The sequence below is a fragment of the Tursiops truncatus genome, chromosome 10, assembly GCF_011762595.2.
Source record: "Tursiops truncatus isolate mTurTru1 chromosome 10, mTurTru1.mat.Y, whole genome shotgun sequence".
In the NCBI taxonomy this organism is placed as follows: domain Eukaryota; kingdom Metazoa; phylum Chordata; class Mammalia; order Artiodactyla; family Delphinidae; genus Tursiops; species Tursiops truncatus.
The window spans coordinates 97260553-97284139 of NC_047043.1; the positions used below are offsets into that span (position 1 = coordinate 97260553).

Below are 23587 nucleotides of genomic sequence, written 5' to 3' on the forward strand. Positions count from 1 at the left end.
CTCTCTCTAGTTGTGGCGCACAGGCTCCAGGGTGCATGGGCTCTGTAGTTGTGGCACGCGGGCTCTCTCACTGAGGCACGCGAACTCAACAGTTGTGGCACACGGGCCCAGCCACCCCACGGCATGTGGGAACCTAATTCCCCGACCAGGGATCGAACCCGCGTCCCGTGCATTGGAAGGCGGATTCTTTACCACTGGACCATCAGGGAAGTCCCCAGAACACAATTTCAAAAGCACTTTCCTGAGCATGAAGGAAACCCTCCTCTGTTCACGTGGGGCTCTCACCTGCACAGAGATGCCCTTTCAGCCTCTTCAGGGGAAGCTCAACAGCTGCTCTTCCTCCCATCATTCCTGCAGGGAAGCCTCGCCGTGCGTGGCGGACGGACCTGCCTAGCGCTCTCAGAGCCCTTCCACACTTACGCGCCTGCATCCCGTCACCGCGTGCTCCAACTACCCCTCTCCACCCGTCATCTCCAAAGCATCGTTCCGCTGTGTGGAGAACGCTCACACGGCAGATCATCCAAAAGCACAAGGCGCTAAGCTCCCGTATCAAACAGTTCACAGCAGCCGGATGCGTGCGCTCCTCAGTATCAACGTAACATGGGTCCCAACAGCGCTGGCTCCAGGAACAGCCAGGCTGGGTTTTGATTCCTGGCTCCATGACCAGCTAGCTAGCTCTGTGACCCTGAGCAAGTTACCAATCGCTCTGCGCCTCACTTTTACCACCTGCAAAAGAGGGATAATCACAGCATCCACATCACAGGGTTGAGAGGACGCGAGGAGATCACGCCCACGAAACATTCGGCACAGCGCTTGGTACACCGTCAGGCTCCACAGACAGTCACGGGCACGAATAAGCCCTGATACAGAGGCTCCCCTGATTCTCTAGATGCTGGGAATCCTGACCCATCATCATCCTCAGTGATGAAAATCTGGACCCCCTCTAAGGCTTACGTAGACATGGACACAGCAATGACATGGTCTGCCTATAAACACGTATTACTGTTAACCTAATAAAAACACGTCACTGTTTACCCTTTAAAGTCTCAGCTGCTGTTAGGTCAAGGTACTGAAATAACCCCAACTTTTCAATTTCCTCTGGGTCTAGCTGGTTTTTTTTTTAATTTAAACTATAGTTGATTTACAATATTGTGTTAGCTTCAGGTGTACAACAAAGCGACTAGGTTTTATATAGATAGATATAGATAAATCTATATATATACACACAAAAATATACAAATAATCTTTTTCAGATTCTTTTCCATTCTAGGTTATTACAAGATACTGAATATAGTTCCCTGGGCTCTACAGTAAATCCTCGTTGTCTATCTATTTTGCATATAGTATCTGTTAATCCCGTACTCCTAGTTTATCGCTCTCCCCACACCTTTCCCCTTTGGTAACCAGAAGTTTGTTTTCTATGTCTGTGAGTCTGTTTCTGTTTTATAACTAAGTTCATTTGTATTATTTTTAGATTCCACATGTAAGTGCTATCATATAATATTTGTCTTTCTCTGTCCAACTTACTTCACTTAGTATGATAGTCTCTAGGTCCATCCATGTTGCTGCCAATGGCAATATTTCATTCTTTTTTATGGCTGAGTAATATTCAATGGTATATACGTAGCACATCTTCTTTATCCGTTCATCTGTTGATGGACACTTAGGTTGCTTCCATGTCTTGGCTATTGTAAATAGTGCTGCTATGAACACAGGGGTGCATGTGTCTTTTGGAATTGGAGATTTCATCTTTTCCGGATATATGCCCAGGAGTGGGATTGCTGCATCATATGGTAGCTCTAGCTTTCGTTTTTTAAGGAACCTCCATACTGTTTTCCATAGTGGCTGCACCAATTTACATTCCCTCTGGGTCTGGTTTTAAACTGAAATGAGGAATAGCTTCCTCTACTTTCATGAAGTCTTGTGGACTAACAGTCCCCTGGTAAAGCACGTTCATACACATCCCTACTAAAGGTACTAAAGAGATACAAGAAATGGAGAATCACCAAACAGAGCATGACGGTGCTCTTATACTTTACAAACTAGATACTCCTGAACACCTGAGGTACCATCTACACAATCAATCCCTCTGGGGGAAAAAAATGTCCATTCTAGTCAGTAATCAGTAAGGTTTTGTGTTTTTTTTAAACCGAGTTCCTAAATCACACCCAGAACGTGATTTCAAAGGCTTCCTCCAATCTTCTGTCAAGCTGCAAGAATTACTGGTTTTGAGTCTGTTTTTCCCTCTTTTTCTGTTCACTCTCATGGGGTCAAGAGGGAAGTGACTGAGACCAAGGGAGAAAAAAAAATAAAATAAAAATAAGAATAGGAGGTTAAGGGAAGAAGAAAGCAAAGGAGAAAGAAGGAGGAAGAGAAAGGGGAGGAGCAAAGGGAACAGAGGACCCGAGCCTGGAGAACGTACCCAAGGATACACCAGAATCGGCTCCATCAGACTTGAGGAAAACTTCAAAGGCATGGCCACAGAAGCAAAGACAACATCAGGGGACATATTTCACACCAGGAGAGGATTTCAAAGGAACAGCACCAGGGAGAAGGGGTCATGTTTTCTTTCGCTGGGCCCTGCCTCTTTCAGCTTGGATGGTTAACGCCGTCTGGGGCGAGCACGGCCGTTACTGCACAAGGCCAGTGACCATGGCTTTGATCTCAGTGTGAGCTTCTGGGTTTTGCCCTGTTCTGAGGCCAGGGGCAACTATTTTGCACATTTATATAGCACTGATCAAAGAGAGGGTGCCTCTTCCAATCGGGAAATGAGCTCAAAGAGCACGTTCTCTGGACAGTGGGTCTAATTTTCAATTCAACACAAAAATTATTTAGCACCTGCCATGTGCCAGACACTAGAATGGTCAAATGTCACCCTAAATATGTGATGTCCATCTTTAAGATGCATGTCATCCTGTCTCAGGTGAGATACAGCTGTGACAGAATCACGTGATGATTGGTTTCGGTGTCACACACAGCAAGGTTAATCCCAGCTCCATCACTTTGGACACGTTATGCTCTCAATTTCTGCTTCTGTAATACGCACGCGCGCGCGCGCGCACACACACACACACACACACACACCCCATCTTAAAGGGACACACTTATTGTAAGGGTTAAATGAGATAACACACTTAAAGTGTCTGGCATAGGGCCAGTATAGAGTAAGCACTCAATATACACTCCCTTCCTCTCACAGGTAACTGAGTGAACAGCTGAGCTACATACCCATCACTCACACACAGAGGTGCAAACTGAAATCCGTCTTAGACCATCCTCTTCAGCACAGAACTCTCACCAGGTTCCACCAGCCAAGCACCTAGACTAAGTCTCAAAACCAGTGTGAATTCAGCGTGTTGTTACACGGCATCAACTGTTAGCCTTCAAGAGTCTTCACTGTATTACAAATACACAAGATATTACAAATGCACAAGATTGTCCATTGCAGCATTATTATAAAATATTATCTAAATGTCCAAACAAAGGGGATTAGCTGAACCCACCATGGCATATGCATGCAGTGGAGTACTACGCAGTTGCAAACAAGGATGAGAAACTGGCATGAAGCGATTTCCACAATACATGGTTGACTGAAAACACCTGAGCTCAAGTGAGTATACAAAGTATGGCACCTTGTGTGTCAGAAAGAAAGGGAATGAGAAAATATTCATGTACCTGCTTACTTTAACAGAAAGACACAGAAGAAGGGTAATCACCTTCAGGGTTAGCGAACAAGAGCAGTGAACGGGACAGGGAAGGGAATAATGCTCCTCTAGGACCTCTGTTTGTTTGTTTTGTTTTGTTTTTGTTTTTTGCGGTACACAGGCCTCTCACTGTCGCGGCCTCTCCCATTGCGGAACACCGGACACAAAGGCTTAGCAGCCATGGCTCACGGGCCCAGCCGCTCCGCGGCATGTGGGATCTTCCCGGACCGGGGCACGAACCCGTGTCCCCTGCATCGGCAGGCGGACTCTCAACCACCGCGCCACCAGGGAAGCCCTCCTCTAGTACTTTTAAATAGAGTTTTAACTTTTTTTTTCTTTCAGTCTCATTAAGACATAATTGACAGATAGCACTGTGTAGGTTTAAGGTGTACAGCATAATGACTTCACTTACTTAAACGGCAATATGATGACACAGTCTTGACTTTCAGAAGCATGTTAATAGTTTACATATTGAAAAAATGAAATCAACAAGGATGGGAAAAAATCTCCCACTGAGTGCCAACAGAAATTAATTATAGATTGTAATTAACGCAACACTGAAGTGGGGAGGGGAGGTAACTTTTGAAGTTGGTACTTCAAAAGAGGCTACTATTATACCCTCAGCACCAGGGGAAAAAAAACACCAACAAATCTTGAACTCTTTTTAGCAGGTTTGTTTTTCAGAGTGGTACAGGCATAGCAATTCTGAAACTCTTTTAAGTGTGCTGTAGGACTGAACACTAAGTAAATGGGCTGAAGTTGTTGGAATCAGGGAGATACAAATATGGAATAGGGGAGGGTGAGGAAGAACTCCGTGGGGTTGGATTATAACTGGAGTATTAAAATGAACTCATGATTCCCTGGCTCTTTCCACAGAGTCTAGAAACCATGCTGTTCAACAGAACTTTCTGTGATGATAGAAATGTTCTATGTGTGTCTATCCAACGTGCTAGCCACTAGCCACATGTGGCTACTGAGCTGGAAATGTGGCTACTGCAACTGAGGAACTGATTTTTTAAACTTTATTTAATGTTAAGTGTGATCTGCCACATGCAACTGTGTCTACTGTATTAGACAACTCAAGGCTAGAGGCCATGACACCACAGTTACACTTAGCACCCAGATCTTGGCTTCTAAATACTACTCCCCACTGAAAGGAATTAGGGTCCCCAGGAGAAACGGCCGACTCCATGGCTGAAGCAGGTAAGTTACAAGATGAACATCTGGTCTCCCAGACAATAAGAAAGTGCTCAAAAAAGGGGTGGGGGGGGGAAGTCATGTAAGAAGGACACATAAGGGCTTCCCAGGTGGCGCAGTGGTTGAGAGTCCGCCTGCCGATGCAGGGGACACGGGTTCGTGCCCCGGTCCGGGAAGATCCCACGTGCCGCGGAGCAGCTGGGCCCGTGAGCCATGGCCGCTGAGCCTTTGCGTCCGGAGCCTGTGTTCCACAATGGGAGAGACCCGCGTACCACAAAAAAAAAAAAAAAAAAAAAAGAAGGACATATGAGTCAGTTGAAGGGACTCTTATCTGCCACATCAGGGACAGCTCAACTCACCAAACAAAACAGGAATCCCTGAGTCCATACGGATGACAGACAGGGGGAAAGGAGAGCTCTTCCTCACCAGATCACACTTGAATACCAAGGTCGTAGAAAAAATTACTCACTGACATTTCCACAAGACGAACCCCACTCTACCCCTTGCCTCATACCTTGATCTACTTTATTTCTACGGCAGATAAGAGTACTTTTCAACTCCCAAATAAGACATTCATGTTCTTAACACTTAGGGAACAAAACAAAAAAATTTCTCAGGGTCACCCTTTCAGTAAGAAAATAAAGAGTTCAAATGACCCAGGAATCCTCAGTTTCCAAGTTCTGGAGAAATCACTAGGCAAACCTCTTCCCTCTCCCCCTCCTCCCCGAACCAAATCAAATGAAAGTTGGTCGTACTCTGTAGCTTCCTACCCTGGCTCAACCTCTCCATCTCTCTACTGGAAAATATCTCAGTATGATGGCTACAGTGAAATGCAGCCAAAGCATGCATCTCTGAGACCCTCTTCATAGGAATCTGTAACTCAGTGCAGGAAGTTTCTTGGATATCTTAAATAAAAAGGAGGGGACACACTATCGTGCAAATAGGAAACATTTCATCAGATCAGACGATGCACTTAAGTACCCTAACCCATGAAGAAGTAACAGATGCAGCATCTTTTAAACGTGCCTGTGAAACTGGTCATTCAGCGCTTAGAAAACACACGTGGAAACATCAGTAACGTTACTGAGATGAGGAATTAACCTGCGGCGAACAAGTGACACTGCCCACCTTTCCTCTCTGAGTCCAGGGAGTTGGCCCAGGGGGCGCTGCCGTTTCTGGTTTTCTAAACCTGTGCATGATGACATCCATTGTGAGTTGCAAGTGAACTCTGCAGTTCTATTACTTACACTTTAAATCACTTACAGTGTCATCACAGATCTGCGCATCGAGGTCACATTTGTAACCACCCAAGGAGTTACAAAATCATTCTCTAAATGCTTCGACGTTCTAATAGTACTAATAACGACGAAAGCTCTGCTTGTCATCTGCCAGGCACCGCACTAAGCGCTCACCATCATCCTTTGAGGAAGGACCCACTATGACTCCCGTCGAAAGATAAGGAAGCTGGGATGTTAACCCCGACGCTACGACGTTCACACATTACATTCACTGTAACAGTGCTCTTATTCCCTATCACTACCAGTATCTGAATAATGGACTCATTAATAATAAAAGCAGTAACTGTCATCAACTGAGTATTGTACTGGGCCCAACTCCTCGCATATTTTCACTCTACTGCTCACAATAGGTCTATACATGAACTGTCAGCATTGCCATTTTACAGAGAAGGATATCGGGCCCAGATAAATTAAGTGATTGTCCAAGGCCACAAAGATGGTGAGTGGCAGAATTGGGATTTAAACTAAGGCAAGCTTGATCACAAAACCTACTATCTCAGAGCCACCTCCCCCTTTCTTCGTTTAAAAAAAAAAAAAGAGAAAAAAAAAAAAAAAAGGACCAAATGTCTCTTATTTGGGTTTGGAGAGAGGAAGAGATTCCTAGTAACATAAGCATGAACTCCAAACAGTTGGACGCCCAGGGTCTAAATTATGAGCCTCTCCCTCTTTGCGAGAGGTCATTGTTTTGCAGAGCCTTGTTGCTGGATTCCTGATCGTAGCAAATTCCAGGGCTCCAGACTGCAGGCTCAGCCTCTGACTAACACTACAGTGATTTACTGAGGATAGAGAAATACCGCTGTCAGTATGTCTTATGACTACACACACAGGCCAGCGCGCTGGAATGCCGGCAATGCCGAGGGCTGCTGGCGCGTTCGGCCCCCTCGAACCGTGCTAGGTCCCCGCCTCCAGTGAGGAGCCTGGAATATGAGGTCCACGTTCCTGCCAGGAACGGCAGCATCCTCGGAAGGACTGGGGATGGCCGAGCATCCTGAGTAATCACTACACATTAAGTCACGTGTGCGGAGGAGAAAGGAGCAGCGCCTTTTACCCAGACAGCGCGCTACTTCCAGCCGTCAGGGCGGCCTCCGCCCTCTGCCAAGACCCCAGACTACCCACCGGCCTCCCAACCGCCAGGCCAGCCTCCCCGCGCAGCTGCCTGGGGGGTCCCCGAGGCCGCCAGACCTCCGAAGAAGCATCCGCTCCCTCCGCGAGGCGTGCGTGTGAGAAACACAACGAGGGAGCCCAGATACAGCGCGCCGGTTTCCAAATACAAACGTGGTGACGCCGCATCGGGTCACAGAACTTTCGTCTCAGCAAAGGGGGACACTGAGGCGCAGGGAGTTGAAGCAACGCGCGCGGAGGCCGCAGGCGCGGGCGGGGACGGAGGGGCAGGGCCGCCGCCCGGGCACCGCTCCTCTGCGCGCGGGAGGAAGCTCCCTCAGCCGCGCGGGGCAGCCCCGCGCGCGTCCCCAGCACGAAAAGCGCCCTCCCCACCGTGGGACACACAGCTGCGGCTGCACACCTAGCTCTCAGGGTGCACAACTGGGGCTCCTGAGCCAGCATTTCACAGCGGTGGCCCGGCGCTCGCCCCTTCGGCCACTGCCCCGGCCCCTAAGGACACTCGGTGGGGACAGGCCCCCTGCGCAAGCAGCTGGCAGTGACCAGGCAAGAGAAGCCAAGGCTTCCAGACAACGTCCCCAAGCCGCTCTAGGGAAAGGTAGCTCCTCTGGGGAACACACTCGAATGGCTGCACACATGCGTCGGAAGGAGATGAGAGGTCACCTCTCCTGGAGCTATTAACACCGGTTTAGTGCCCGCTCCTGGCAGGGGAGTAGCGGGCATCTCTCCCCTTCCGAGTCAGCGGCACAGAGTGGCAAGAGAACCGTGGCCCAGGACCCGCTTCAGGGGGGGCACTTACAGGTGGGGGGCGAAGATGCGACTCATCTTGGAAGCATGGTCACTTTCACAGTCCAGCTCGTCGTCGCCGGGCTCCACGGTGAACTTCCTCTTGCTGGGACTGATGGGCGGGGGCCCCGTGCGGTGACTAGTGAGGGCCGAGGCCACGGGCAGGGTCTGCAGCCGGGGATCCCCCCTGAGAGCAGCTTCACCTGAGCAGAGAGAGAGAGACATGTGTCACCAAGCAGGAGACACGCCCCCACCCCGGCCCCTCGCAAAACGACTCCCGGGGTAAAGTTTCTGGCAAGGGGATGGGCTGCCATTCTCAAAACGCGCCCGGGCCCCGGGGAGCTGCCAAGCGCGAGCCCTTCTACATAAACATGGTTTCCCAGCACAGTCGCTCTTTTCTGCCCCAGCGTTATTGAGATATCACTGACATGTATCATTGTGTCAGTTTAAGGTGAACAACGTGTTGATTTGATACACTTATACATTGCAAAACGTTACCACCAGAGCTAACACATCCATCACGTCACATACCTACCATTTCTTCAATAACTTTTTAGGGCTTTAAAATAAAAAGTTGCAATAAAGTAACTGGGGACAGAGGGCGTATCAACCATAAACCATCTCAAAAGTTAACTGAAGACAACAGAGGTCTTTTGATTTTCGGGTATTCAACGACATACCTGTAAGAGTATGATGACCTAACCGTGGGTTCATTAAACAACTAAACTCACTTTTCTTGCTTGTTACACTTTTATTATGTCTTTGGTATGTTATTTTTTTTAAGAATGAGGAAAATTTATGGGTTAATAGTTCACATGTTTGCCCCCCAACGTTAAAACAAAAAAAATACGTTGTTTAATGGGAAATACTTATTTTTTTCTTACGGTACACTAAAAATGGCATGTTAAAAATATGATTATTATCAGCACTAAGCTTCTGTGGATAATCTGTCACCAGCTTAATGCACATGTGCTGTTCTCAAAATATTTTCAAAGTCAGACACTCATGATCAGAGTTCACATTTTGATCTGATTCGACATCTTGCTGTCTTTCATTCCCGTTTTAGAAAGGCTTCATGCGAAGAGATAACTTTGTGCCTTGTTATGAATTAAAATAAGCATAACCTTTCATTACAAGAATGGTTATATACTTTCTAAATTATAAGCAAGAGTAATAGTTACTTTAAGAGAAAACATCAAGCTTTCTAAGTCATGGGGGGCTGAGTACCTAAAATTTTCACAAATAATAACCTGTTTGTTGTGCTTTTCATATTGGCCTCTAAGGCCTGACCAATTTTGTTTCCACTTGGTCACCATTTGAGAGTCACATTAGGATAAAGTCGACTTCATCTGAGGCCTGTGGTACCTAAGAAAGGAAATCTTTGTTTGCCACCACTAATTTTCGTATCGTCACAGAAATGCGTGGACAGTTTTAACAGCCGTTTGCTTCACACACATATGACAAATGCGATTTTGTTAGGGAAAGGAGGGAAAAATGCCTTCTTAATGTTTACCAGGAAAAATAAAAATTTTGCCAATTTAGTCAGCAAGATATAAACTAGCAAATATACAGTCACCCATAATACACCTCTAGTCAGTATTTCTTTTAAGGATTCTGGCCCCAAAGCAAACTGGAACTTTCCACTTTAAATGAAATACCTAAAACACAAGCCCTATGCTGGCCTGCTACACTCAGAAACTCAGCAGGATTTTGGTTGACCTCTACTTCGTATTAAGTCATTTTTGGTTTAAACAAACAAACAAACAAACAGCAGTGCTAATATCTGTACCTTAATAAATTAGAAAATATCCTTTCGACAGCTGCCCCTCCTTCTCATTCTCTCCTTCTCCACAGAGCATCAGTAACCCGGTTAACTTCTGGAGGAGCCCTGGTGATGCCCTGAGAAACCCAACCACTGCCAATCAAGCCTCATCCGCAAGGCACAGCGCCAGCGCACCCTCCACCCAGCGTCTCTCCATGTCCCTGGCAGCGTAAGTGGGATGAGGAGTACTCTGTGAGGACCCCCGGGCTTTGGGAGCCATTTCATCAGATGCCAGATGTGTGGCAATGCCAGTTGCCATGGAAAATCGCCACCATATCAACGAAGTCGAATCACCCCAAAAAAGGAACAGTCACTCATTACGCAGGAAATCACTGTCACATGAAGAGCAAAACTCTTGGGGTAATGAGAACATTCCTGCTTCACTCCGCAGTTTCCATCCTCGTGCAAGTTCTTGTGCTTGTTTGCATTTAAGTTCATCAAATGCAGGCACTGCTCATCTTAGGACTGAATTGCTGGTGTCTGGCAGAGAAAGTCCACAGGAATCCTTTGAAAACACTGGAGATCGGTAACCTGGCAGGTGAAGGACCCACGAAGGAACCACAGGTGGTCCTGGGGGGAGGGGGGCTCCTCCAGAGATGACGGGGACATGCATGCCGTTAGTGCTGGGTTCCCTCGTGTGACAGATGGAGTCACCTACTCGGGGTCACATGTGAACAGGTTAACTATAGCAAGAACCATGCCCTCTGTCTATCAGGCTAACACCTCCTCCTAAACACCGTGCAAGCCCCACACACGGCTCAGCACAAAGAAACCAGGGGCAGGAGGAAAAGAGCCACAGTTAGAAGGGCAGGCAGGTCTGCTCAGTTACAAGCCTTCAGCCTTCATTCATCTCTGCACCCCCCTGGAGAGGGCCCTGGCCCAACGCCAGGTATCGTAGAGCAGGATTTGCTGGTGTCAGTGTGTACGTAGCAAAACAAGGTTAAAATTATTTTAGTAAAACTCTATTTTAATTTGTTTTTGGCCACACTGAGTCTTTGTTGCTGCACGTGGGCTTTCTCTAGTTGCGGCAAGCGGGGGCTACTCTTTGTTGCGGTGCGCGGGCTTCTCACTACGGCGGTTTCTCTCGTCGCGGAGCACGGGCTCTAGGCGCGCGGGCTTCAGTAGCTGTGGCTCGCGGGCTCTAGAGTGCAGGCTCAGTAGTTGTGGCGCACAGTCTTAGTTGCCCTGCGGCATGTGGGATCTTCCCGGACCAGGGATCGAACCTGTGTCCCCTGCACTGGCGGGCAGATTCTTATCCATTGTGCCAACATGGAAGCCCGAGGAGTACATTTGATCTGGGAGTCAAGGCACCTGTGGGATACCCTCCCTTTATTCAGAAACAGGCACATATGGGCACATACTTCCCCCCTCTGGGCCTCCATCCAACCAGGGGACAGACTAGCTAATATCTCATATTCCTTCAGACCCAATTCTATGGTCCACAATCCTGTAATCAATTAAGTAACCAACCAACCAACCCACATTTACTATGAAATTATTACTTGTGAATACTGAACTAAGACATCAAAACCCAAAGTACGTTCCTCAGATCTTATATGTAAAAAAAAAAGTGAATCCACGGTCAAATAAATTTGGAAACCACAAGATTAAATAATTTTCCCAGGAGTTCCTTCTTGTCTTCTAATGCACGTGCCAGTTTCTCCAGCAGCGCTGCCTTCAATCACGCCACCCCCAATTCATCCTACACCTTCTGTAGACACAGCCTTCCAAGGCTCCGTCGTGAGAACATCACCCCATCCTTACCCAAAGAGCCAGGAGCTTGCCAGTCACTGATAAAACACTATCCACACTGCTTCAGCACTCAAAGTCAACACCTGGTCCCGGCTATGCTTCTCATCTGTGTTCCTAGTATTCCTCTTACTAAGCTCTGAAAATTTCAGCCCTAAAGTTTAAACTAGACTAGTCACCATTCCACAGAGAACTAAAGATCTTTACTCAGGTTCCTCCCCTAATCTTCTTGTGTTGAATCCTACACATCCTGCAAAGGCCACTTTTAAAATGCTACCTCCATCAGGTTGCCTTCCTTGATTCCTCAATCTGAAAGTCATCTCTTTTCCTGAATACCCACAGAAATTTATCACTATGGCCCTTCCCTTCCCATTCTGTTCTGTGCCCCTTGAAGCAAGGGACATTTTATTCATTTTCTATCCTTAGAACACAGAGCACAATATATTCCATGCAGCAGATGGTTAGTATACACTGACCATGAGTAAATGAGGCAACGGGTGCCCAGGTTATAGAGTTTTGAGGTATGTTAAAGATCAAAGATAACGTAGAATAAGGAATTTTTAAAGATCTATTTAAGGATATATTTATATAAAGAACGCTTACAACTCAACAAGAGAAAGATAACCCGATTTAAAAATAGGAAAGTATCTCACAAGAACTTTCTCCAAAGAAGAGAATCGCCAAGAAGCACAAGGGAAGATCTTCAACATCGCTAGACGTCAGGGAAACACAAAACAGAACCACAATGAGACACCACCTCGCAGCCACTAGGAGGGCTAGGATGAAAAGACAGAGGACAAGTGTTGATGAGGATGTGAAGAGGTTAGAACCCTCGTGTCTTCCTGGAGCAAAGGTGGAATGTGCAGGTGCTGGGGAAAACCACTTGGGGCAGTTCCTCAAATGGTTAAACACAGACCCAGCAACTACTCTCCCAGGTATATATCCAAAAGAAATGAAAACATATACGCACACAAAACTTATACATGAAGGTTCACAGCAGCATTATTCATTATAGCCCCAAACCCGAATATCCATCAACAACGAACAGATATAAAAAATGTGGTGTAGCCATACGATGGAATGTTATTCAGCTACAAGAAGGAATGAAGTACTGGTTCACGCTACGACATGGATGAACCTAGAATACGGTACGCTGAGTGAAAGAAGCCAACACAAAAGCCCACATGCCATCAGGTTCCATTCTGTGGAACGTCCAGGAAAGGCAAACGCATAGAGACAGAAAGTAGATTAGTGGCTGCTGGGGGCTGGGGGAGTGAGGGGTGGGACACGGCTGCTACTGAGGGCAGGGTTCCTCTTGCGGGTGATAAGAAAATGTTCTAAAATGTATTGTGGTGAAGGTTGCATAGCTCTGTGAATACACTAAAATCCACTGAATTGTATACTTTAAATGGGTGAATTGTACGGTAACGTGAATTATATTTCAATAAAGCTGTATTTATAAGTAGATGAAAGAAGATCCCAGTATTACGAGATCCTTTTCTCTCTCAGGCTTTTCCACAATTAACTGTTAAATAAGAACAAGCATCCATTAATTTTCCCTGAAATAAAAATAAACCTTTTGTTATTACAGCGATATCTCTCCGTCAGTCAGATAATTTTCTAAATATTTATCAAGTTAAAACAAATCAAAGCAGAAGTGCTTGAGGTTATGTAGACACTTGGATTCATCAGAGTCCTATTAAGCTCCAGCTCAGCTTTTAATCAGATTGTGTTTGAGTGTCTATTACATGCCGAAGGCTGTGCAAAGCGCTGTCAGAAAAACAAATGATGAAACTTATACAGACCCTGACCACAAGCAGGGAAGGAAAAAAAATACACACCAAAAGGAACTTATCTTGGTGTATAAAAGACTTCTTCCTTTTGTGTTCATGTGTATTCTAAATCTCACAATGGTTTGGTAATTGAAAAGGGAGAAATGATCTTTCTTTGTCAAGAACAAACAAGAGGAGGGAGTTTGAGCTGAGGAACCCAGTATTTTAAGTTTCTCGAGTTGGCTTAGCTACAACTGTCAATTTAACTTCTTTTTTTTAAGTTACAATTATAACTAAAGAAGCTCAACTTTTAAAATGTATCTGGCCTTCTTAACAGAAGATAATCTTATCCAGGTATGTGATGCTGGAGAACAATGCCTAATGGATACAAAAAATTTACTTAATTGCTGTTTTTAGTCATGGTAGCAGTTCTAGTATATGGATCAAAAATATTCCTTAAAGGGCTTCCCTGGTGGCGCAGTGGTTGAGAGTCTGCCTGCTGATGCAGGGGACACGGGTTCGTGCCCCGGTCCGAGAAGATCCCACATGCCGCGCAGCGGCTGGGCCCGTGAGCCATGGCCGCTGAGCCTGTGCGTCTGGAGCCTGTGCTCCACAACGGGAGAGGCCACAACAGTGAGAAGCCCGCGTACCGCAAAAAATATATATATATATATATATATATATTCCTTAAATGTTTCTCCCAATTTTGAAGATGAGCAAGGATTTGGGCCCAAGATTTCACAAGAATCAGCATATATTAATTTCAATTTAAAAAAGTTTAACAGAGAGAAAGAAAAAAGAAAACCACTTAGCTTTATGATGTGCTATAGAATGATTCTGCTGAAATAGCAGAAGGAAAATCCTGCTGTCAAAGTCAGAAATGGAGTGGGAGAAGAGAGACCAAGGCAGAGGGATGAGACCCACAGGAATCTGCAGCCTAGTTTCAGAATCCCATTCTTGCCATATTTAAGGGCTTCTAAGACCCCTTATTTCCTACATTATAATACAGCTAAAACTGAAGTCTGTCTATCATCAAGTGGCATATTTTGATAGGACTGTTTTTCTTTGGCGGACATGACACAGTGATTCATCTTAGACTGGACCCAATACAGAACCTGACTGGAGGGCCTTCAAAACAGCACCTGTCTCTTCAGCCCTGATTTCTTCATTTGTAAAATTCAGTGGTTCCATTAGCTCATCTTGAAGGCCTACCTTTAGCTCTCAAATCTACATTGTCCATAAGGTACATCTTCCAAAGGTGGTTGATAGAGAAATAGTCAACTTTTACAGGACACCCTTGACATGGTGGGAGCAAAAGGTGGTTCAACTAAGAACTCCTGACTCAAAGCTCACCTCATAGTTGAAGGAGATTTAGTTAAAAACCAAGCACCCTTCTCGGTGCCAGTGTCCCGGCTTCATTTACTTATTCCAGTGCTACGAGAAAGTTGTCCTTAGTCAACTGAAGCCTGAGATAAACGCAATGTGGTCCACAAAGCGCAGACTTGACTTTTACTGAGCTGAATGGCAGAGACTAAGACCTTCACCATGGAGCGGAGACAACTGATCTGGTTTCAGAGGGACGGACGGGTCCCGGGACAAAGCAGGGGCGGTGTCAGAACTGGGCTCAACTCCCGTCACAACGCCTCCATCAGCTCTGTGGGCCAAAGGCCAGACGGGGGCTTGTGGCTGCACTTAAGGTGGGCATGACTCGGGGGAAATGAATCAAAATAAGGGCACTTATTGTCGTTTTATGAAGGTTAGACAGCACAAGGCTGAAATGACAATGTCTGTGTTTATGGCAAAGGGGAAGGGACAGCTATACTAAGGGGTCTCTTGCTATAACTTCTAAGGATTTTTCACAAAAATCTCCATGCCTTGCCCAACGGAGAGCTTTCTGTCACAATTTAAATCCCTGCTGTGTCCAAGATTTTACGTTCTACTCTCCTCCTCACCCCTTTTATTGTTTCTAAACGTAAACCAAAGAAGTAAAACTACGGCTCAGTCCCCCAAGCCAGCTGCCCAGCAGTGGGATCCGTCTCCTGTGTGACCACAGCCCACGGCGACAGACTGACATCACCCTGCTGGCAGGGGAGCACCTGATAAAACAAACGCACTCTACATTTCACAACCCATCTCCCATCTCCCAAGCCCCGGCAGCCGGGGCCTATTCATTTTCTTTCAAAGAATACTTCTTTGTCTCACGGACCAGCAGCTGGGGAGAAGACAGAGAAGTCAGCCTCTTTCAAACAGTCCAACTTGTGGCTATTCTTGACTTTTTTCTTTTCTCTAAAAAGGAAGGCTGTTAGGCAATACGATGAAACCCAGGAGAGCCAGCAGAGATAAAAGATGTGACGTAGCGTCTGCAAGCGGTGCAAGGATTTCATGGCTCAGTGACGGAGCCCCCGCCCACCTCCGTTCGGGGTGCCCCACCAAGTGCCCTCCCCACTGCCACCCTAGACTCACGGCTCTAAACCCGCAGCCCGATCGTACATCTGGAGGCCAAACCTCAGCTAAAGGTCACTCTTGTCCAGTCAGCCAGGGTCAGGGGGCTCAGGGGAGGCTAGGCCAGACCCTCGAACTGAGCTTGGTTTCAGCAGCTCTCACCTTTTCTTTAGCGCAACAATGAGATTGTTAAGAGAGAAAAAAAACAAAAACAACCACAACCTGTATGACTGACTGCTACTAATATAATTAAGGATAACAACACCACAGTAAAACTTGCGGAGTTAAAACGCACACTGTTTTAATCAGAATTTCAAGTACTCCAGATAATCTTGTAGACATTACACTTTGTCAGAGCTTTCTTCTATCTTATATCAGCATATTTTATTTTAAAAGCATTTAAAAATCCGAGCTGGTATTCTGGGTTTCCCTGACTATAGTCCTGTAAGGGAAGAGAGGAAGAATAACTCCCATCCTACAGCCAAGGAGAGTCGTGTTTCAAGAATGGGTGAAGGGACTTCCCTGGTGGTCCAGGGGGTAAGAATCCATCTTGCAATGCAGAGGATGCCAATTTGACCCCTGGTCGGGGAACTAAGATCCCACGTGCCGTGGGGCAACTAAGACCCGGCGTGCCACAACTAAGACCCGACACAGCAAAATAAATAAATATTAAAAAAAATAATAACAATGGGTGAATAGCTCAAGTCACAAGACTGATTGATAGAAGGGCTGGAAGGAGACACCTGGCATTTTGCTTTCCTAGCTTTCATATCCTTCTAGCTGTGCAGGATGTTTACAGGTTAAGGAAAAGGAGTGGGAAGACGACACTTGAAGGGAGGAAGTAGGAAAGAGAGTGGAAGGGAAGGGAGAGGAAGAGGAGGCATGCAGGGTGAGGGCGGGAAGGGGGACTCATGTGCTGAACTGTGCCCCCCAAATTCATATGTTGCAATCCTAACCCCAGTACTCAGAATGTGACTGTATGTAGAGATAGGGTCCTGTGGGTGGGCCCCAATCCAATAGGACCAGTGTCCTTATAAGAGGAGATTAGGACACAGACAAGTACACACACAGAGGAAAGACCATGGAAACATGAAGATGGACATCTACGAGCCAAGAGGAGGCGCCTCGGGAGAAACCAACCCTGCCGACACCTTGATCTTTCGAAGTCCAGCCTCCAAAACTGTGAGAATAGATGCCTGCTGTGTAAGCCCCCAGTCTGGGGTACCATGATCCCACAGCCCCAGCTAACTAACATAGGAGGGAAGAAAGGGAGGAAGCAGGGAAGGCAGGGACAGGGCTGAAACCTGGGTCTGACACAAAGGATAAAGCTCTTCACTTTGGGACCTAACAGCTTCCACCGCTTGGTCTATCCTGAATGACCTGATCTACTGGGACTGGTCGAGATGGAAGCAATTTTTTTTTTTAAGTTTTTTTTATTGTGGTAAAAGTCACATAATATAAAACATACTATTTGAACCTTATTTAACTGTAGAGTTTAGCGGCACTAAGTGCATTCACATTGTTGTACAGCTCTCACCGTCATCCATCTCCCGAATTTTTCACCTTCCTAAACTGAAACTCTGTCCCCGTTAAACACTAACTCCCCACTCCCCCGCCCCCAACCCCCGGCCCCAGGCATCTGCCAATGTGCTTTCCAACTCTATGAATTTGACTATTCTAGGTACCTCATATAAGTGGAGAAATGGAAGCAATTTAACGCCTGGAGGCCACTTCCAGATTAGAACGTGCCCAGGAGGGGACGAGACCCGTGGGCTGGCACAGAGGGCAAGGGGAGCCCTGGCTCCATACCAGGAGAAGTGCAGAGAGACTCAGGCTGTGTCTCAGCGAGAACAAACGCACAGGAGAGACCAGGGCTCTCTCTGGAAAGCACAGGTGAAGGGGAGGGTCGAGGAGACCAGGCGGGGGTCTCACCCAGGCTGCTCCCAGACAGTGCCGAAGCTGCCTGTGCGCCAGGGGTGGACAGTGTAGACAGTTCCTAATGGTTTTAAACACCTGGAATTCTCCAGGGGCAAGAGGAGAAAGGGTAAAAAGACAATCCCCAAGAAATGGTAAGATGTCTATAATTCCCAATATACATTCTAAATACACAATAAGATGTTTTAATAAGGTGAAGAGAAAGGTTAATCTGGTATCAAAAAGCACTAACTGAAAATAAAGTAAATTAAAAACTTATATTCGCATCCATATGTTGCTATTCATTGAATGAGCAAGTTCTGCATCATTTAAAATAACTGTGTTGTGCTCAGGGTTTAAAAAAAAAATCCGTGCAATCTCATTTCCCTTACTGAGTTCACTTTATACCTGAACTGTATACCTGAACTTATACCTGAACTTCACAGATTATGTAATACTAACCTGGGTGAAATTATCCCAAAGTAAGAGAACTCAGATTAATCTTACTATCTATATCATCTATACATATATACCACATATATATCATCTCGGCTTAAAGAAAATTTCAGGTACCAAACAGTGAGAAAATCAGGCTGAAGAGCCACAGATCTCAGCGTTAGGTTGGGTTTTGGCTTCATAAATCATAACTGGGATTTAATAGGATTGAACACCCGTTCGCATCCTTGGTTTCCTGAGCCAGACCTAGTAACCACACCGGCGTCTGTTCTTGGTCCTCGAACCCCAGACTGTGGCTCTGACGGGAGCTGCAGAGGGTTCAGAGTAAATCAGAGAAGCTGAGTCTGAAAGTACAAGCCCTGCTTCTACTGTATGGTGTCTGCCTGGATATTAGAACATCAGTACAGTGAGTCACACGCCCTCACATGTCCCTGTCTGAGGCCCCAGCACTGACACATGACCCGTGAACCCCAAGGAGATAAGAGCAGTTCAAGTACCTTGGATGCCAAGTGCACAGAACCCTCCTTAATGGAAAAGACTCTCTAAGCCCGCCAGAAATTCTTCACTATGTTTACTAGCAAATCTACTTTTGTAACATGTTTCTGTTAATAAAAAAAGAGGAGAATTATGAAAGCAAAGTGTCTGCAGGTGGTATTGGAATCAGGCGCTCTGCTGGGGACTCGACTTTCTTTCGAGTAGAGCTTACAGAAGGAATCGCTGAACGACGTGAAGCAAGAAAGAGGCTGTCCTAACCTCTTCAACAGGAGAGCCACCTGGGGAAGGTACCACCTCTTCAATGTATTATATAAGTGGGTAAAAATACCCTAAGCAACTCCCTCTTCCAGCCCTTTGGCATGCAACAGGTTAAACATCTAAGGTAACAGGCTAGTATCGGCACTGTCAAAACATTCTTAAATTTAAGGGAATTCTAGAGGGTATGACCGGGGCCAGAGGCCCTGGGAGTTTTGAACCTAAGAATCAGTCACTGACCACTGAAGGAGGAAAAAGAGAGTTTGGGGAGTGGAAGGAGACACTGGAAAACGAAACGTTCCTTCCTCTGACGTCCCATCACACTGACCCTCTAGAATGGACTTCTCACACCCTGGCTACTCTCGAGCTTGCCTGGGTCCCATCCTCTTTGTCCCACCTGCGTGTGGTCAGAGTGCGGCCCCGTGACTCGTTTCTGTGTCCCCGACCACGCTGGCCCAGTGCAGAGAGACGTGGTGGGCTTTGGGATCAAAGGTGTGATCTTGGCAAAGTCTCTTCATCTCTCTCGAGCCTCTATTTCTTCATCTACCTTGAGAGCTTCTTTTGTGAGAACCAGTGAAAACGCACAGGAAGTTCCCAGCCCTGCACGGGCCATCTGTTACTATACCATCTGTTCAATTCCATCCTTTGATACGACTCCAACCCAGAGGATGAAATGATGGGGGCAAAGGAACTACTCCAGGGTCGCTCCCACTGTTCACGAGAGGTTAGCACATGCACGGTTTCCACCAACTAGTCGAAAATCAGACACAGCGCCAGGAGCACAGGTCAGAGACCTTCCAAACCTGCTTCACCAGGAGCCAGTGGGGGATCTTGGGGCAGCTACCTGACTGCCTGTGACTGTTTCCACGTGTGTGAAAAGGACCACGTGAACCCACACGGAGGCCCAGATCTATCTTAAGGGTTAAACAGGACACTTGGCACAGTGCCAGGTGCTCTAGCGCCCCTCCCCCCCCCCACAGCCTCCCCTCATTTGCTTGTTTCCAGACGCCTTTCCCCCCACTAGAATTCCTCCTGACCAATTCAGTCATCTCCACTTTCAACATGCAATCTCAAGGCGGCCAGCCGCCCAAGAGCACCTCTTCTGATACCACCGGCTGGAGTCTGCCCGGCTCCAGCTCCCAAACTACAGATTTCTGAGCCGTACCATCGTGTTTGCTGCTGTCTCTCACGAGACAGGCAGGCAGTCTTGTTCTCTGCAATAAATTCTAGTCCAGACCTGGAGGAAAAAGATGAGGCTCCCAGGAACCAACTCAGAATTCATACATAAACTGGCATATGAGCTCCTGAAGGCCACAGATGGGCCGACTTACCCCAAACACGGAATCTCACATCAGCTCCAAACCCCTTCCAGCGTGGAGGCCGGCAGGTCGCTGGGACATGACGAACATCCTGAGTCCGACATCTCAGAAGGCCATTCCGCCAACCCACAGAGAGGCAGCAACCCACTGGATTACTTACTGCTGCTCAATGAGCTGGTTTCAGAAGCCAGAGTGATTTTTCCAAGGATTAAAATAGGACACAAAGTTCAAAGACTCCACAATACTGAGAGTGAAAGCAGCTCTGGGCACTCAGGCACACACGTGATCCAAGGGCCTAATCACCGTGAAGACTGGTAAAACGAGCCAGTTAAAGCAGGGTTCTGCCAGCCTTATCACTCAAACAGCCAAGTGCCCAAGTACATAAGTTTATTTTTTCCAATTCTTAAAATAATTTTAAAGCTACCGAAAAGTTTACTAAGTGAGCATCCCATTCCCTTCCCCTTGATTCATCTCGTCTGTCTACACACATGCACCTTTTAAACTATAACTGCTATAATTTTTAAGGTACCTTGCAGGCATCATATCGTACCCCAAATACTTCAAGTGTCTTCTACTAGTGAAGGCACTCTCCTTCACAGACACAGAACCATCATCACACCCAAGCAAGTTCAAGTTCATATATCATCATTATCTAATACCCAATCCAGGTTAGTTTCCTCAACTGAACTATCTCTTCTGGGGGGAGGTAGTGGAGAGAATCCAGGATCCAATCACACACTGGTCGATGGACTTGTTGCAGCTCTTTATTTTCTTTCTTTTTCATTTGTGGAATTTTTAAAAAACATCTTTATTGGAGTATAACTGCTTTACAACGGTGTGTTACTTTCTCCTGCATAACAAAGTGGATCAGCTATATGTATACATATATCCCCATGTCCCCTCCCCCTTACGTCTCCCTCCACCCTCCCTATCCAAACCCTCTAGGTGGTCACAAAGCACGGAGCTGGCCTCCCTGTGCTATGCGGCTGCTTCCCACTAGCTATCTATTTTACATTTGGTACTGTATATATGTCCACGCCACTCTCTCATTTCGTCCCAGCTTACCCTTCCCCCTCCTCGTGTCCTTAAGTCCATTCTCTACGTCTGCGTCTTTATTCCTGTCCTGTCCCTAGGTTCATCAGAACCTTTTTTTTTTTCAGATTCCACATATATGTGTCAGCATACGGTATTTCTTTTTCTCTTTCTGACTTACTTCACTCTGTATGACCGACTCCAGGTCCATCCACCTCACTACAAATAACTCAATTTCGTTCCTCTTTATGGCTGAGTAATATTCCATTGTGTATATGTGCCATATCCACTCATCTGATGATGGACACTTAGGTTGCTTCCATGTCCTGATTACTGTAAATAGTGCTGCAATGAACACTGTGGTACATGTCTCTTTTTTTTTCCTTTTTTTTTTTTTTGCAGTACGCGGGCCTCTCACTGTTGTGGCCTCTCCCATTGCAGAGCACAGGCTCGGGACGTGCAGGCTCAGCAGCCATGTCTCATGGGCCCAACCGCTCCGTGGCATGTGGGATCTTCCCGGACCGGGGCACAAGCCCGTGTCCCCTGCATCGGCAGGCGGACTCTCAACCACTGCGCCACCAGGGAAGCCCGCTACATCTCTTTTTTTTTTTTTTTTTGCGGTACGCGGGCCTCTCACTGTTGTGGCCTCTCCTGTTGCGGAGCACAGGCTCCAGACGCACAGGCTCAGCGGCCATGGCTCACAGGCCCAGCCACTCGGCAGCACGTGGGATCCTCCCGGACTGGGGCACGAACCCGTGTCCCCTGCATCGGCAGGTGGACTCTCAACCACTGCACCACCAGGGAAGCCCGGTACATGTCTCTTTTTGAAGTATGATTTTCTCAGGGTTTTTGCCCAGTAGTGGGATTGCTGGGTCATATGGTAGTTCTATTTTTAGTTTTTTACGGAACCTCCATACTGTTCTCCAGAGTGACTGAATCAATTCACATTCCCACCAACAGTGCAAGAGGGTTTCCATTTCTCCACACCCTCTCCAGCATTTATTGTTTGTAGATTTTTTGATGATGGCCATTCTGACTGGTGTAAGGTGATAACCTCATTGTACTTCTGATTTGCATTTCTCTAATAATTAGTGATGTTGAGCAGCTTTGCATGTGCTTCTTAGCCATCTGTGCGTCTTCTTTGGAGAAATGTCTATTTAGGTCTTCTGCCCATTTTTGGATTGGGTTGTTTGTTTTTTTCATATTGAGCTGAATGAGTTGCTTATATATTCTGGACATTAATCCTTTGTCACGTTGCTTCGTTTGCAAATATTTTCTCCCATTCTGAGGGTTGTCTTTTCATCTTGTTTATAGTTGCCTTTGCTAGGCAAATCTTTTAAGTTTCATTAGGTCCCATTTGTTTATTTTTGTTTTTATTTCCATTTCTCTAGGAGGTGGGTCAAAAAGGATCTTGCTGTGATTTATGTCATAGAGTGTTCTGCCTATGTTTTCCTCTAAGAGTTTTATAGTGTCTGGCCTTACATTTAGGTCTTTAATCCATTTTGAGTTTATTTTTGTGTATGGTGTTAGGGAGTGTTCCAATTTCATTCCTTTACATGTAGTTGTCCAGTTTTCCCAGCACCACTTATTGAAGAGGCTGTCTTTTCTCCACGTATATTCTATATTCTTGCCTCCTTTAACAAAGATAAGGTGATCATATGTGCGTGGGTTTATCTCTGGGTTTTCTATCCTGTTCCATTGATCTATATTCCTGTTTTTGTGCCAGTACCATACTGTCTTGATTACTGTAGCTTTGTAGTATAGTCTGAAGTCAGGGAGCCTGACTCCTCCAGCTCGTTCTTCTTTCTCAAGATTGCTTTGGCTATTCAGGGTCTTTTGTGTTTCCATACAAACTGAATTTTTTTGTTCTAGTTCTGTGAAAAATGCCAGTGGTAGTTTGATAGGGATTACATTGAATCTGTAGATTGCTTTGGGCAGTATAGTCGTTTTCACAATGCTGATTCTTCCAATCCAAGAACATGGTATATCCCCCACCTGTTTGTATCGTCTTTAATTTCTTTCATCAGTGTCTTTTTTTTTTTTTAACACCTTTACTGGGGTATAATTGTTTTACAATGTTGTGTTAGTTTCTGTTGCATAACAAAGTGAATCAGCTATATGTATACATATACCACCATATCCCCTCCCTCTTGCACCTCCCTCCCACCCTCCCTATCCCACCCCTCTAGGTGGTCACAAAGCATGCTACTGTATGATTGAGCAATCC

The 23587-nt window shown here is 46.3% G+C and overlaps 1 protein-coding gene across 7 annotated transcripts in view; it reads right to left on the minus strand.

Annotated features, from left to right (window-relative positions):
• Positions 1-23587, minus strand: part of LOC101339418 (phosphatidate cytidylyltransferase, mitochondrial) — a 269881-nt gene that overhangs the window by 30946 nt on the left and 215348 nt on the right. For all 7 annotated transcript variants that reach the window (XM_073787705.1, XM_073787706.1, XM_073787707.1 and 4 more), the window contains one exon: positions 8118-8307. In XM_073787705.1, the coding sequence (XP_073643806.1) occupies positions 8118-8307 (190 nt within the window). The remainder of the gene's footprint in view (positions 1-8117; positions 8308-23587) is intronic.